Raw genomic sequence first — 17,097 nt, 5'->3', positions numbered from 1 at the left:
TTTGTTGGATAATTCTGAAACTGCATCCCTTGTCTCAATTAAGTTGGAATCTGATGAAACAGAAAGGCAGCTCAGGGGAATTCATCACAATCTCCTCCAGGTGGGAAATCAGCTTCAGCCACCAGAGATTGTTAAGCACATTACATGAGTGTTGCGCTTGGTTGAGAGGCTGGGAAGTAGTCACATTCCATCACAAACACACAGCTGTTAGTGCCCCTCTGTTGAATGATTAATGGAGCAGCATTAATGGTGACCTTTGAAAGAGGAGTGGGAGTAATAAGGGTGTCAGGAAAATATATCTTGGGAAGAAAAAAAAAAGAGTGTCCATGAGAATCTTAAAATGGGCTCTGCCCACACTGGAATGATCTGGCAGAATCCTTAACTGGGAGAACAGAATTTAAAAAATACATTTAGGAAGACATCGTTAATATATTTATACATTATATCTTGTCAAGAAACCTTTCTACGTATGTTTGAAAAGCATATCATATTGCTCCACGGGGTTATTTATTTTGTTTGCAATCCAGTGCAGTATTTTTACCCTTCAACCGTTCTTCCTTTTATTTCACCTAAAGTGGAAGTTCAATATTTTATATCGGAAAGAGGCATCATAGTTCCTCACTTGCTAGCGTGCAATTAACAAATGTAAAATACTATAACATGATGTTAGTAGGTTGAATTCCTGTAAATCTCATTTATTCCCATCTCATTTGCTAATAAGCCTAAAATATATACCTTAATCTCCAGGACCTCGATAAAAAATTTATACAATGAACAATGGAAAAGGGAGCCTTCATCATTCTTTTCACTGCTACAGTGAGACAAAGGGCTCTTTCATTCAAACAGCAGCAGATATACAGGATCAAAATTATATACATTGGATGTAAATTATCCTTCCTCAAGTCTCCCCCACCCCTATTCCTCATCAGATGTCTGACTGAAGGGTAAACAGTTAAATGCTTATATGGTGATGATTAGCAAAAAATAAACAGAGCAAGTACTAAAGCTGGCTTTGCACCTACTGAATGCTGCAAGTGTCTGTACTCATTTGATATGCATCTAGCAAAGCTTGGTTGTTCCCAGAAGGCCACTCCATGAACACTGAGAGAGCAGCGTCTGCTAGTGGTGCCTGTGAGTCATAAAGAACAGAGAAAATATTTATATATATATATATACCTGAGAATAGTCAGAGTGAACAAAGCCTATGGAGGGTACATTCTATGTTATTTTAGAGCACACACAGAAACAATTTTATGCAAATGAGCATCAGCAGCATTCAAAGAGCAATACATGTTTCTGTAACAGATTTCCTGTGTCATATAATTGGCATTTAGGAGTTTTAATTAGAAGGCTTTATGATCTGCTTGATTTTCAGCAAAATGCCTGATACATCCTGGCAATTAATTATTACTCATTATATTATATATCTTTATATATTTCACTTTAGTATCTGGGCAACGGTTAGATGTGTTTGAATGCAGGTGGAAGGGCAGTTTTAGCAAAAAAGAAAACAATACATCTCTCTATTGTCAGCATGTAAATTTGATGTACTACTGTACCTGTGGCATTGAGAGGACATCGATTGAATGCCATGTCACCAGCTGGGGTCCTTTTCCACACCATTGACATCAAATAATCTTCAGGACATATTTCATAAGGTGCTGTGATTGAAAAATGAGTATTTGAATATAGGCTTTTGTAAAATGTATACATTGCGTATCAGAAAAAATACATCCTCAGCCTTAACCCCATACTCTCCAAGAAATGCAGATTGTTGTCTTTAGGGGCTCATTTTAACATGCTTTAGCACATAAACGTAAGATCTCCTTTGATTTTTGTATAGGATCTCTCTTCCTGCTGGGCTTTCATTTCACAATCTGTTGCATTTACTCTCTCTCTCGCCTACATATATACATATGCAATATTAACTCTTTTAAAAATGTACCAGTTTCTATTTAAAACATTTCGTCTCTGTTGTAAATCATTGTGGTTAACAGGCATGAAAAATGCATAAAACTCTTTGAGGTTTTTGTGTTTGTTTGTTTTTTAACTTTAGCTGCACCCAAAGCAATTATTTTAAAGCCATTGCTGAAACATTAAATGTGATAAGCATGTCAATTGTGAAGCAGATATTCTGGAAACAAGAGAGTAGGTCACTACTTCTTTTTATATGGCTTTTATTGCAATTGTATTGTTAGCGAGGCCAATAATCTGAAGCAGAGTGGCTATAAGCCAAAATGACGTTTTCTGATTATCACAAAAAAGTTTTTTAAAAGGAAAGAAAATTACTTTCACATTCCCATGGTAACAGACTCCTACTAGCAAATATGGACAAGGTAAAAGAAAACTACATTGGTAGTATTTTCACATAATCAAGACTTCTAGATTCCTTTTGGTGTTCAATATTTTTGTTAAATAGCCCAGCTTGATTGTCATGCACATTGTGTAAAGAGTTGTCACTTTGGATGGGCTATCACCAGCAGGAGAGTGAATTTGTGGGGGGGGGTGGAGGGTGAGAAAACCTGGATTTGTGCTGGAAATCACTTTAGATAAGCTATTACCAGCAGGACAGTGGGGTGGGAATAGGTATTGTTTCATATTCTCTGTGTATATATAAAGCCTGCTGCAGTTTCCACGATATGCATCTGAGGAAGTGAGCTGTAACTCACGAAAGCTTATGCTCTAATAAATTGGTTAGTCTCTAAGGTGCCACAAGTCCTCCTTTTCTTTTTGCGAATACAGACTAACACGGCTGTTACTCTGAAACCAATATTTTTGTTGTAGCTTCCCAGTTAGTGAACATTTTTTTGAATGTATTAACTCTAAAAAGTCCCCATCTTGACAGATATGTCTAACCATTTGAAGTGATGCAAAACACTAGCAGCTCAAATCATTCCAAAGTAGCAGAGAAAAATGGTGAATATTTTTTTTCTATCATTGCCTGTATTAGAGTAGAAACTATGAACCTTTGTACTAAATGCAGTATCTACTCATAATAAGAAGTCCATTCCTCAAAGCACATATTAGACAAGATAAAGGGTTAGAGAAATGAAGTATAATTGTCGGCACATTCCAGATAGGGAAGTGAGGCAAAAAGGGATTAAAGGATTCACCATGGTTATACAGGAAAACTATGGCTGAGGCAGGAACTGAACCCCAGTATTTTGAGTTTAACTCCAATTCCTTTTCCATAAGATAACCCTTTCCCTGTACTTCTACTGACAAAACTATGCAGAGTTTTGCATAAAGCAGTGAACTCTGTCTTTGTGGATGACAAATAGCTCCTTGCAGATGGCTCAGTGATACTAATATGAATCACAGCCGTTCCGAAAATTGCTTGCTAAATTTGCCTCAGCATCAGCACTCCTGAATCGTAAGTCAAGGAACGTTGATGTTGCTAGAGAAGCAAGAATATCCCTTAATGGCAAAACCCTAAGAAAGTGAGCTGTTTCACTTATCCAGAATACTAATTTGCTTCAGATAAGGCAGTCTAAAAGTGAACTCATGAGGCCAATATTCTAATGGGGGAAAGCAAGGGATGCATGATCAATGGGGAACATCTGGTAACACAAGCATGTTGACATTACTCTCATACTTTGTCCTTGTGAAAAAAAAAGACAGTTAAGTGATGGTCTTTGGGGTCTGAAGACTGACACAGCCTACCCAGGTGCTGACTTACAACTGACTTTCTTTTTCTTCGGGTTCCTTCCCCTTTATATTGTCTACATAATGTCCATTTTGGCTTTACAAGTTTGCTCAATCTGTTTTATCCCAATTCAGTCTCCATCCAACACTCTAAAAACAGATTATATAGAATCACAGAGTGAAAGGTTGCTTGGATGCTTTGGGGGCAGAAATTCTCTCTTTATATATAGTTTAAATATGGTAAATTTGCATTAGTTTAAAATCAATTTTCCTGAGCCTTTTAGGGTTAGAAGTGTTAGTTCCCATTGAGAAGCAACAGTACAAGATAATACCATTTATATTTTTGAGGATGATTTTATGTATAGAAAAGCTGTCATGGTACTTTTGTTGATGTACATTTTGTGGGAAATTCCATATCTGGGAGTGAAGTAGTGAATATTTCTCTAGAAGGTTAGTATAAAAAAAGTGGTTGTTTGACACTGTTCAGGAGGTTAGAAAGTTATTGCATAATTCTGCAATTTATCACATGGCTCTTAAATTTATCACGTGAATTAATACCACATATGTGTAGGTGATGGGTGATAAATTACAGGGCTATGTGATAAATTATAAAGCCCTTTGATAAATTAATTGATCATACACGTTAGACCACTTCATATGCTCTCTGTTCACTAATCTATCACCTCAGGACTTACTTTCACATTCCAAACTCCTTTCCCTTCCAAATATTGAATTTTATATGTGTGTGGCCAAATGTAATTTATACATTTTATTTGAAAGAGAGTTGAAGGTAGAAAATGTGTGGAGAGCTTTCAACTATTTGGAAGTGTGCCAAGGTACTGCATTTTAAGTAGGAAGTAAAACAGACTGAGAACAGTACTGACCTATTTTGTTTCTATTTGTAGTGGCTAAGTTACGTGTGTGGGGGTGTTTTTTCACAGAATTCAAACCCTCTGCAGTGCTAGAAGCTTAGAGCTCCACTCCTCAGCTACAGCTTGGGGGAGCACAGAGCAACTCAGGATTAGGGGCTGGACAGATGGCTTTGTGCTATTTTGGTTCTCTAGTCTGAGTGCTAGTTAATTGACACTGTTGAGGTAGCTGAGGATCACCAGGATGCTGGTCAGTAAGCCACTTGAGTATATTTGTAAATGGGGATGTCACAAAGGTCTTTTCCCATGCTCTATTAACTTCTGTTTCAGCTAATAACCCTCAACTTCTATGCATTTTCTCCTCTCTGCCTATGATTGCTGATGATACAGTATTGTATTACAGTGTGCCATCTTGGCCCCAAGATATAAACTTATTAAATTCTGACTATGAGAAGTTGGAGGCATGGTTATTCTTTAATGAGTTGATTTAAAATTAAATTAAAACAAAAACCATGGATTTGCATTCACCTCCCAGATTACAGGAACTGATTACCTCACTAATGATGAAACCAACAATGGGTAATAACATTAAGTGGGATGTCAGGTAAGTAATTTAAATACTGTAGAATCTGGCTAGCTCCTTCTCCTACTTCTAGTTTAGCAAACATGGATTATATCTAAACATTTACCATGTTGATGAGCACAGTATACAAATGAAGCAGAATGTTCTCTTCATGGTGCACTCAAAATGGGGAATAATGTACAGAACAGCTTATACTGTGTAAGTATCTACATATCTGGACACATGATGATTTATGATCATGTGACCTTTGTAGATTGTGACCTTTGTAGACTGTGCCAAACTGAAGGCGAGGAAGGGGCCAGAAGAGACTAACACAGAGCAGCTATTTGGAGAAGTTCTCACTGAATCCAGTGGACTAACTGGGACGCTGAAGACCACAGTGTCCCTCAGAGTAGCCTTGTGGGTTACATGTGGGCTTGAATTTCTATCATTCTGTTTGTGTGTGTTCTATGTTACTGTTGTAGTAATTTTTAAATATTTTTAACATGGACAATTGATACAATCATTTGCATCATTTATTGGCATAAATTAGAGAATGTGTTGTGTGTCCAGAGAAGGTAACTATCTCCTTCTAATACAAGGCAGAGACACAGGACCATAACCCAGTGTCAAGGACACCAGGATCATGGGAGCAAATTTGGCAAACCAGCTGTATTGCACATAATGCCTTTCCCTCAAACTGTTCCATTACAGGACAAATCTTGTTTCCCACATGTAATCTCAGGAAGCAGGTGGGGCACAATGGGAATCTGTGGAGATGGATAGAAAAAAATCCTTCCCTTTAGGCCACTCTGGGGCTGCTGCTTTCTTTCTCCCAGGCACTGTGGATGTTCAGCAGGTGGATATTCATAGCTGTCTCCACCCACAAAATATTTCTTGGCCCTTCTGCAGATGTTGCTTCCTGAAGCACAGCTCTGTGGCATGCAAGTGCTGCAGCTCCCCTTTTGTGGTCTCCCAAGAGCAAGCCCCACATTTCTTGGTGGCAGTTCATCTGCCTATTGGGCACTGTCCTTTAAGAGGGAGCAGGGTCCAGGGCACTAGGACTAATTACCTGCTTCCCAAGAAGACTTAAGGGAAAGCTACTGAGCCTTACAACAGGGGAGACAGCAGGTGGTTGGGAGATGCCTGAAGGCACTGAAGGAAGTAAGGAGGTGCCTGTAGGGAGGAAGGCACCAGCTGGGAAGGCCTCTGGAGGTGGCTGAACTCCAGACATAAGGTAAGCAGAAAGATAGACCCTTAGGGAGGAGGGACTGTTCCCAGCTTGGGATGGAGTTGAAAGAAATTAACTAACAAACTTTTAAAGAGAGGATACTCCCTCAGGGAGGAGGGGCTGGGCCCAGCTGAAACTGGGATGAAGACTTTGTAAGTTTGAATTTTCTTTTAAAAGACTTTGTGCAGGATTTAATAAAATGAAACCCAGAAGGGGGAATGTGTTGACTATCTGTCCCATGTGGACTTTTTAAGGGAATCTGAGTTAAGGGGAAAGTGAGGCAGGCCTCAGCAGAGCCATCTTGGCTTTCAGGTGGTGCTGCAGGACTGGCATGCCCTTTGACAGACACCCACAGAGAGGAAAGGAGGAAGAAATAGCATTTGCCTTCATATTAAGTGTCTATAACTAAAACTGATTTGCTTACAGTGAACACTGATTATGGGAGGCCAGCTTTGGGGACTACGACCCACAACAATTGTAAGTTGGGGGGTTTTTTTGCATGAAAACCGCCACCTGCATTGTTTGATCTGGGATAACTTTTAATCCTATATTTTAATAAGCCCTTCATTATAAATTTAACTAACATGGTGACAGATTTATGTCAGTTGCATTTAGACAGTCCCAAGCATTATTTTGTTAATACCTTTCTGAAGATTACTGAATAAGAATCTATGCCGGTTGTCCCCCTGAGATGGAAGTGAGCTGTATCGTGGGCTGGCCCAATGAGCAAAATATAAATTTAAAAAGTATCATGCAAGTGAGGCTATCCATTGAATATATTAAAAGAAAAATTATGATTGGTGCTTTCTTAATACAGAATGCTATAGAAGTATATGAATGATTCTCTACAAAGTCTAATATCATCTCAGAATGTATAACAATAATTCACAATTGAAATTAAATAGTGAAAATCATTCACATACTTCTATAGCATTCAGAACCAATTCTGTCACAAACCACAAACTGTCAACATACATATTATACAGGCTTGCTCCCACTTACTCTCCAAACCTTTATTGTGTTTAGGATGAATTTGCAAACTAATGCCTTCTAGTGTGTTTACACTTTTTCCCTTTCATGAGATGTATCGGTCAGAATTTAATTAAAATGTGACAAATATTGTGCTCAGGAAATTTGCACTGCTAGTGAACCCAGCCAAAATGTTTTTTAGCTGGATTCTTGGAAAGCAATACATTCAGGGCCCAAGTCCACATTGGCACAAATGCACTCCTTTATGCTCCCTTATGCCACCAGTGTGTTGAGCTCTTGGTGTTCAAAGTATTTTGTGAAAGCAAAGTTGGATCCAGCACTGGTAGGTACTATAAGATGTGAGTCAGCCCTGTCTTTCCAGACAGAGCATTGGAACACCAAAGATTTGGTGCAGCGGGAAACAGCAGAGCCGCACAAAGCAGGAGTTTGCCTGGGATTGGTGAGTATCCGAGTGTGTGTTTGCTGAGTAAGTATCCGAGAGTGTGTTTGCTGGGAGGGCAATATGAGAGCCTGAGCGAGTGCCTGATTGGCTGGTAACCTGCAGGGGGCAGGCATTGCAGTTGTCTGTTTGTTTGTTTCAGGGAAGCCTGGCTGTTTAAAAATAGCCAGAGCTTCGCGAACCAGCTGAGCGGCGGCAAACCAGCAGAGCAGCACACAGCAGGAGTTTGACTGGGAGTTCGCCTGGAGTGAGCCCAGTGAGGCTTACATCTTGCCAACTTCTCTGAGGAAGCTCATAGTAGGAAGGTGATATGGAAGGAGGGGGTTCAGCTGTGGTGACCTGCACTGGATGTGCCATGTTTGTCTTTCTTCCACAGGACAGAAGCAACTTTGTCTGTACAAAGTGCAAGCTGGTCTCCATATTGGAAGAGAAGATTGAAGGTCTGGAGCTACAGATAACGACCCTGCGTTGCATAGGAGAATCTGCGGATTTCCTGGACAAAAGTCAGGATATGCTTCTACGGGCACAAAGCTCTAAAGATTTAGAGCAGGTTGCACAGCGGAGCCAAGAGGTCAGTGAAGAAGCTTGGCAACATGTGACCTTCAGAAGAAGAAGGGGGAATGTCCGGGTTCCAGCAACGCAGACACAGGTAACTAACTGCTTTCATGTTCTCTCCACAGGAACCATTGCGGAGAGTGGACCAGATGATATGTCTGGGGGGAGAAAGCAGAAGGAGACTCCGCTGGTTGGAAGGCATGAGATGCACTGTCCTGAGATTGGGGGATCCACGACCACCACTCCCAAGAGAAGGAGGCGGGTGGTGGTGGTCAGGGACTCTCTCCTCCGGGGGACTGAGTCATCTATCTGCCGCCCTGACCGGGAAAACGGAGAAGTCTGCTGCTTGCCAGGGGCTAAGATTCGCGATGTGACGGAGAGACTGCCGAGACTCATCAAGCCCTCGGATAGCTACCCCTTCCTGCTTCTCCATGTGGGCGCCAATGATACTGCCAAGAATGATCTTGAGCGGATCACTGCGGATTACGTGGCTCTGGGAAGAAGGATAAAGGAGTTTGAGGCACAAGTGGTGTTTTCGTCCATCCTCCCCGTGGAAGGAAAAGGCCTGGGTAGGGACCGTCGAATCGTGGAAGTCAACGAATGGCTACGCAAGTGGTGTCGGAGAGAAGGCTTTGGATTCTTTGACCATGGGATGGTGTTCCATGGAGGAGGAGTGCTGGGCAGAGATGGGCTCCATCTTACGAAGAGAGGGAAGAGCATCTTTGCAAGCAGGCTGGCTAACCTAGTGAGGAGGGCTTTAAACTAGGTTCACCGGGGAAAGGAGACCAAAGCCCTGAGGTAAGTGGGAAAGCAGGATACCGGGAGGAAGCACAGGCAGGAACGTCTGTGAGGGGAGGGCTCCTGCCTCATACTGAGAATGAGGGGTGATCAGCAGGTTATCTCAAGTGCTTATATACGAATGCGCAAAGCCTTGGAAACAAGCAGGGAGAACTGGAGGTCCTGGTGATGTCAAGGAATAATGACATGATTGGAATAACAGAGACTTGGTGGGATAACTCACATGACTGGAGTACTGTCATGGATGGTTATAAACTGTTCAGGAAGGACAGGCAGGGCAGAAAAGGTGGGGGAGTAGCACTGTATGTAAGGGAGCAGTATGACTGCTCAGAGCTCCGGTACGAAACTGCAGAAAAACCTGAGTGTCTCTGGATTAAGTTTAGAAGTGTGAGCAACAAGAGTGATGTAGTGGTGGGAGTCTGCTATAGACCACCGGACCAGAGGGATGAGGTGGATGAGGCTTTCTTTCGGCAGCTCGCGGAGCTACTAGATCGCATGCCCTGGTTCTCATGGGTGACTTTAATCTTTCTGATATCTGCTGGGAGAGCAATACAGCGGTGCATAGACAATCCAGGAAGTTTTTGGAAAGCGTAGAGAACAATTTCCTGGTGCAAGTGCTAGAGGAGCCAACTAGGGGGGGAGCTTTTCTTGAACTGCTGCTCACAAACCGGGAAGAATGAGTGGGGGAAGCAAAAGTGGATGGGAATCTGGGAGGCAGTGACCATGAGTTGGTTGAGTTCAGGATCCTGACACAGGGAAGAAAGGTAAGCAGCAGGATATGGACCCTGGACTTCAGGAAAGCAAACTTCGACTCCCTCAGGGAACAGATGGGTAGGATCCCCTGGGGGACTAACATGAAGGGGAAAGGAGTCCAGGAGAGCTGGCTGTATTTCAAGGAATCCCTGTTGAGATTACAGGGACAAACCATCCCGATGAGTCGAAAGAATAGTAAATATGGCAGGCGACCAGCTTGGCTTAACAGTGAAATCCTAGCAGATCTAAAACATAAAAAAGAAGCTTACAACAAGTGGAAGGTTGGACATATGACCGGGGAAGAGTATAAAAATATTGCTCGGGCATGTAGGAATGAAATCAGGAGGGCCAAATCGCACCTGGAGCTGCAGCTAGCAAGAGATGTCAAGAGTAACAAGAAGGGTTTCTTCAGGTATATTGGCAACAAGAAGAAAGCCAAGGAAAGTGTGGGCCCCTTACTGAATGAGGGAGGCAACCTAGTGACAGAGGATGTGGAAAAAGCTAATGTACTCAATGCTTTTTTTGCCTCTGTCTTCACTAACAAGGTCAGCTCCCAGACTGCTGCACTGGGCATCACAACATGGGGAGTAGATGGCCAGCCCTCTGTGGAGAAAGAGGTGGTTAGGGACTATTTAGAAAAGCTGGACGTGCACAAGTCCATGGGGCCAGACGAGTTGCATCCGAGAGTGCTAAAGGAATTGGCGGCTGTGATTGCAGAGCCATTGGCCATTATCTTTGAAAACTCGTGGTGAACGGGGGAAGTCCCAGATGACTGGAAAAAGGCTAATGTAGTGCCAATCTTTAAAAAAGGGAAGAAGGAGTATCCTGGGAACTACAGGCCAGTCAGCCTCACCTCAGTCCCCAGAAAAATCATGGAGCACGTCCTCAAAGAATCAATCCTGAAGCACTTACATGAGAGGAAAGTGATCAGAAACAGTCAGCATGGATTCACCAAGGGAAGGTCATGCCTGACTAATCTAATCACCTTCTATGATGAGATTACTGGTTCTGTGGATGAAGGGAAAGCAGTGGATGTATTGTTTCTTGACTTTAGCAAAGCTTTTGACACGGTCTCCCACAATATTCTTGTCAGCAAGTCAAGAAGTATGGGCTGGATGAATGCACTATAAGGTGGGTAGAAAGTTAGCTAGATTGTTGGGCTCAATGGGTAGTGATCAATGGCTCCATGTCTAGTTGGCAGCCGGTGTCAAGTGGAGTGCCCCAGGGGTCGGTCCTGGGGCCGGTTTTGTTCAATATCTTCATCAATGATCTGGAGGATGGTGTGGATTGCACCCTCAGCAAATTTGCGGATGACACTAAACTAGGAGGAGTGGTAGAGACGCTGGAGGGCAGGAATAGGATACAGAGGGACCTAGACAAATTGGAGGATTGGGCCAAAAGAAATCTGATGAGGTTCAATAAGGATAAGTGCAGGGTTCTGCACTTAGGACGGAAGAACCCAATGCACAGCTACAGACTAGGGACCGAATGGGTAGGCAGCAGTTCTGCGGAAAAGGACCTAGGGGTGACAGTGGACAAGAAGCTGGATATGAGTCAGCAGTGTGCCCTTGTTGCCAAGAAGGCCAATGGCATTTTGGGATGTATAAGTAGGGGCATAGCTAGCAGATCGAGGGACGTGATCGTTCCCCTCTATTTGACATTGGTGAGGCCTCATCTGGAGTACTGTGTCCAGTTTTGGGCCCCACACTACAAGAAGGATGTGGATAAATTGGAGAGAGTCCAGCGAAGGGCAACAAAAATGATTAGGGGTCTGGAACACATGACTTATGAGGAGAGGCTGAGGGAACTGGGATTGTTTAGTCTGCAGAAGAGAAGAATGAGGGGGGATTTGATAGCTGCTTTCAACTACTTGGGAGGTGGTTCCAGAGAGGATGTTTCTAGACTATTCTCAGTGGTAGAAGAGGACAGGACAAGGAGTAATGGTCTCAAGTTGCAGTGGGGGAGGTTTAAGTTGGATATTAGGAAAACTTTTTCACTAGGAGGGTGGTGAAACACTGGAATGCGTTACCTAGGGAGGTGGTGGAATCTCCTTCCTTAGAAGTTTTTAAGGTCAGGCTTGACAAAGCCCTGGCTGGGATGATTTAATTGGGGATTGGTCCTGCTTTGAGCAGGGGGTTGGACTAGATGACCTCCTGAGGTCCCTTCCAATCCTGATATTCTATGATTCTATGATTTCTACGCTGCCCCAAAGTAATGATATGAAGTGAAATAAATATATAATTACTAGGACTGGCCAGTAAACAAGAATTCTGTCTTGTGAATAATTTCAAGGTTTTGAAAATTAGTTTAATTCCAATGCAAAACAAAATGGAGGTATTCCAAATGTTTTCACAAAAAAACAAAACAAAATACAAGAGCCCCACTCCCCCCCACCACAAAATAACCAACAACCCAGTGGTTAGGGCACTCACTTGACTGTGGGAGACACAAGGAGATAACTAAGGGGTGATATGAGAGAGGTCTATAAATCATGAGAGAATGTGAATGGAAAAGTATTATTTACCCTTTCAGATAATGTAAGAACCAGGGGTCATCCAATGAAATTAATAGGCAGCAGGTTTAAAACTAACATAAGGAAGTACTTCTTCACACAACACACAGTCAACCTGTGAAACTCTTTGTTAGGGGATGTTGTGAAGGCCAAAACGATAATGGGGTTCAGATAAGAATTAGAGAAATTCATGGATGATATGTCCATCAATGGCTATTAACCAAGATGGTCAGAGACACAACTCGATGCTCTGTGTGCTCCTCAATCCCTGTTTGTCAAAAGCTGGGACTGGATGACAGAGGATAATTGCTCTGTTGTGTTCATTGCCTCTGAAGCATCTGGCACCAGCCACCATCAGAAGACAGGATACTGGGCTAGATGGACCACTGATCTGACCCCATCTTATGTTTCATCCTCTAAATCAGGCAGAGCCTTAACCACCAGGCTATTGCTATTCTGGAGTGGGTGGATCTCTCTTTTTGACCAGAAATTCCATCCTGGACCCGAGAATTCTTCTCAACAATTTTTTTTTCAAAACAATTACGTTTAATAGGAAAAAAAGATTCATCATGAAATTCCCGACCAGTTCTAATAATTGCATGAGTTTTCCCAAGTGTAACTTATCTAGTAATTATTTTGCAGCTATACAGTATAATTTTCAAAGCATTCTACAAACACTATTACATATTTGTTACTTGGTACAGTGGAAACTCTTGTAACAGTCTTCTGTGGTATTCTTTTTTACTGCATATCCAAAGTCTGTTGTAAAAGCTGATGTGAAACTATACCTATCAATGTATTGATAAATGTCATCACCTTCAACCTGTTTGGAATTTTGCCCACTGACTTTAGTGGGAATTTATGGGACTCAGTATCTTGAAATATTGAGTCCTGTATCTGCACTTCTAAATTCGGGATGGCTTAAAACAATTTGTTGATCATTAAAGTCAAGAACTAGAACCTAACCTTGCCTATTAATATCTTTATTCATTTTTATCCTACTGATCATAGTGACAGTAGTGCAGGTTGGTTCAGTATTATTTTATTAGTAGTATTATGGTAGCACCTAAAGGCGCTAGTCAAGATTGGGGCCCCATTGTACTAGGTGCTCTACACACACAGAGTAATTTTTTTTCTGCAAAGAATTTACAATCTAAATCGGCAAAACAGACAAAGGATGGGAAGGGAAAACAGGGGTACAGAGAGGTGAAGTGACTTGCCCAAGGTTACAAAGCAGATTAGTGGCAGAGCTTAGACCAGAACCCAAGTCTCCAGAGTCCTGGTCCAGTGCCCTATCTCCTAACAAAACTAACGAAGCATAGTTTTCACAAATCTTGTAAAAAAGATGGTATAGCTGGAGATAATTTATCAGGTCTCCACATTTAAACAAAACTTAAAGCATTGGCATCAAATAAGTAATGATATTAAAATATTTTCCCTTTTCTCATACGCTATCATAAAAAGTTGATATCTCTTTTTTTTGCAGGGAGAGGAAGATAGGGATGGATCTCTCCAGAATTGCTCTGTTCTATATTCTCCCTCTGAAGCTCTGGTCCTGGCCAATGTCAGAGACAGGTACTGAGCTAGATGGTCAATTGGTCTGACCCACCATGACAGTTCTTATGTTATTATCTTTCGTGTGAAAGCATTAGCTATTCTTTAGTAGAAGCAGTTGTGTTCTGTCATCTTTAGGTTAATGTAGAAAATAATTGGTCATCCCTGCCATTAATTATCAAGTCAAAGCAATTCATATGTTATGTTTTTCCCTTACTTAGAAGAGGCACTTGGTGGTGAATTTGAGGGATTTGTTTTGAGTAAAAACTGAATGACGCATAAATATAAAAACACTGTGGAAAAAAACATTATAGGAGCTTCCATTAACTTAAAATCAAAATTAACACTGACTGAACACAAGATATCATCAAAAAGGAAAGGGCATTATATTTTTCTACGAAAATTTATGAAGGCTACGTTGTTTATAAATATCATTTGAAAATGGGCTCCTGTGATCTGATCTTGTCTGAAAAAAGATGCACTTCTGAAATGTGTTAACAAAAATCTGATATATTAGATTACTCTTCCATTCTTGATGTGGGGGGAAGGGACACTGGTTAGACTGGGAGATGAGGCATCCCTATAAGCCTGGCCAGCATGGTGAAGAGGTGTCCCCTTCCTTATGGCATCTTATGCTCACGTGGATGAGAATTGCCTTCGGTAATAGCATGGGCTTTGTCCTACCCTCTCCCTCCCATTGATCATGGTTGGCTCATTTGAAGGGCCCTTCTCTCTGAATTGGCCCAGTCATGTGGCTGCAAGTCTTCAGAAAGCTCCTTCTGGGGATGAGCTGCCACTTTACTGGTGCCCAGCTGACCCTCCCACCCTTCTCAGATACTTAGCTTGTGTAAATTGGTAAAAATTATATACAGAAGTAGAAGATCTGGCTGTAACACTGGCATAAAACTAATGTCAATAACGGAAGAATCAGGTCTTTTGTGTCTGTCAGATGCTTGATGATCATCTATCATAAAAAGAGAAACTAATTAGACACAAACATTTTTAGTGCTGCTTTTCTGAACAATGTTTACTGGCTATGAAAGAAACATTAAATTAAAAAAAACTGCTAGATTAGGATGATCATTCCTTCGTGATTTCGGCAACTTTCTTTAATCTATATTTCAAAATGTATGAAAGAAAAAAGGGCCAAGTAAGTATAGAGTCATTCTTATACTGAAGCCTCGACTTTTCTTTTCATTTCCCAGTATATTTGCTTAAATCTTAGCTATACTGGGAGATGAACAGTAATTCTGCCTCGAAACAGTTAAGTCAAATTTATCATTAAACTTCTATAAATGTGTGTATAATCTCCTGCATCATTATTATCATTTGATCATTTTAAGTTATGATGACTCCTGTTAGCATGCTGATTGTGATCTGGTGAATCAAGTCAGTAAACAAATTTAGTGAACAGCACATAATGCTCTGAGTGCATTTGATTTGTAAATACATTTGTAAAATATTTTATTAACAGCAGGTGGCAACCTTTGAAAATTGGATTGTAGCTGTATGGTTTTACCTCTAATTCCACAAATGCAAATGATTTAAAGAATATTTAGTAGGTCGAGACTGGTTTATCTGAATGTCTGCTTATCCAGAAGATTCACATTAATCCTGTGTTAGTGTCCTGTGCAGCACTACTATGGAAAAATTATATTTTATGTCAAAATTTGTATTTCTTTATGATTACTACATAGTTATTTTGTATTGCTTTTCAAATAATGTATATTATATTAAAACTATACACCAAAGAGAACATTTGCATGTAGTTAATTACTCTAAAATATTATTTTAGATTTGTAACTACAATTACTCCTTTGTTGCTGTTGGAACGTGTTGTTCTAGTTCATAGTTTTATCTTCATATTTTAAGTTCTGTTCTTGGGGATGGGATTGGTGTCAGGGGACAGATTTTGCTTCTTAGGAATATGTGGGTTTGAGAACACAGGTTTCAGACCTGATAAGCCCGCCAATTCCTGACCTGCATTGTCCCTACCATTCAAGTCCCGTGTTTCCAGAGCCGAGAATGCAAGCATTGAAACGCAAAGTGGAATTGTTCAGGGGTGAGAGAGACTGCTAGATTCACTTTATCATAACCGTCTTCAGAATTTAGAACACAAGACTTCCAGCATGAAGGACTAGCACATAAAATCACTAGACCACATAGCCCCTGTTTGTTATCTTGTATTTGTCTGGTAATGTTTATTCTGCTTCAGGTCAATGCCTCCACACAGATAAATATAGAAAGATAAATTTGTATTCACCAGCTGTTTTTGCTTAGTCATCACTTTAGTAGTAGCCCAAATTTTTTCTTAAGTGTCACCCAGGAAGATTTAAATATGTGAGCAGGACAACACAAAATATGCTGCAAAATGTGTTTAAATATGTATAGTAAAATTGGAAAGATGTACGTCCTTTTCATTTTAACCACCTTCCTTTTATAATATATTGCTCACATACAGTATTAATTCATTCTATCCATTACAGTAGAGTTCATTCTCCCCTGCTCACTCCCTTATCTTCATTCCATTTGGATGCCCCAGCTGCACGACATAGAGGCCTTTTGTGTGGAGAACAAAAGAAGAAGACTGAATCCGTGAATTACAAACCAAACCAAACCAAACCAAACCAAACCAAACCAAAAAGACCTAATCTTCTCAGAAGCTGCATTGTCAGTGATGTTTTCTATAACAAATTATGCCCCCCAAAATAATGCAGTTGCACCTATGTTATGAAATGTTTTTCTGGGAGCTTCAATTTTTTCCATTATAATTTTATTTTTAAAAAAATACTTCATCCTTTAAGCACTCATTGGGCTAGACAGAAATAGCAATTGCTTGTCTGGATCAAGGGCATGGTAGGACCATTTATGAAGATTGCTTTTTATGTATTGATCCTACCTCAAATATAATATATTAAAGTGATTTATGTCAGTGAGAAACCACACTGAAATACATACAATAATAGTATTGATATTTGCTTCTCACCAGGGCACTTCTGTTCACTGCATCGTCTGATTTCCTCACCAGTTCCTTCACACTGTTGCCCAGTCACAGCTGCACCTTGACAAATCCTTATTCGCCTTTCCCAGCCACCATCACATGACTTGGAACATCCACTCCAGTGACCCCATTGGTTCCACTGACCGTTAGCTGTTTGGAGGAATGTCATTATTAGAATTGTGACAGAC

At 41.0% G+C, this 17,097-nt stretch overlaps 1 protein-coding gene and 1 long non-coding RNA gene across 6 annotated transcripts in view; one reads left to right on the top strand and one right to left on the bottom strand.

The window, feature by feature from the left end:
* ADGRB3 (adhesion G protein-coupled receptor B3) overlaps positions 1-17,097 on the bottom strand; it is a 620,721-nt gene that overhangs the window by 329,686 nt on the left and 273,938 nt on the right. For all 5 annotated transcript variants that reach the window (XM_084625079.1, XM_084625076.1, XM_084625077.1 and 2 more), the window contains 3 exons: positions 16,895-17,059; positions 1,560-1,661; positions 1,023-1,129 (listed from right to left, as the gene is read on the bottom strand). In XM_084625079.1, coding sequence (XP_084481205.1) covers positions 1,023-1,129; positions 1,560-1,661; positions 16,895-17,059 — 374 coding nt within the window. The remainder of the gene's footprint in view (positions 1-1,022; positions 1,130-1,559; positions 1,662-16,894; positions 17,060-17,097) is intronic.
* LOC311518986 lies at positions 7,464-17,035 on the top strand. Its single transcript, XR_014711170.1, has 4 exons — positions 7,464-8,307; positions 8,417-9,089; positions 13,841-13,929; positions 16,898-17,035. It is a non-coding gene; the product is annotated as an uncharacterized lncRNA (long non-coding RNA).

Source organism: Lepidochelys olivacea, assembly GCF_965140295.1.
Source record: "Lepidochelys olivacea isolate rLepOli2 genome assembly, chromosome: 3".
Lineage (NCBI taxonomy): Eukaryota > Metazoa > Chordata > Testudines > Cheloniidae > Lepidochelys > Lepidochelys olivacea.
This window is presented reverse-complemented; position numbering and strand designations above follow the sequence as displayed.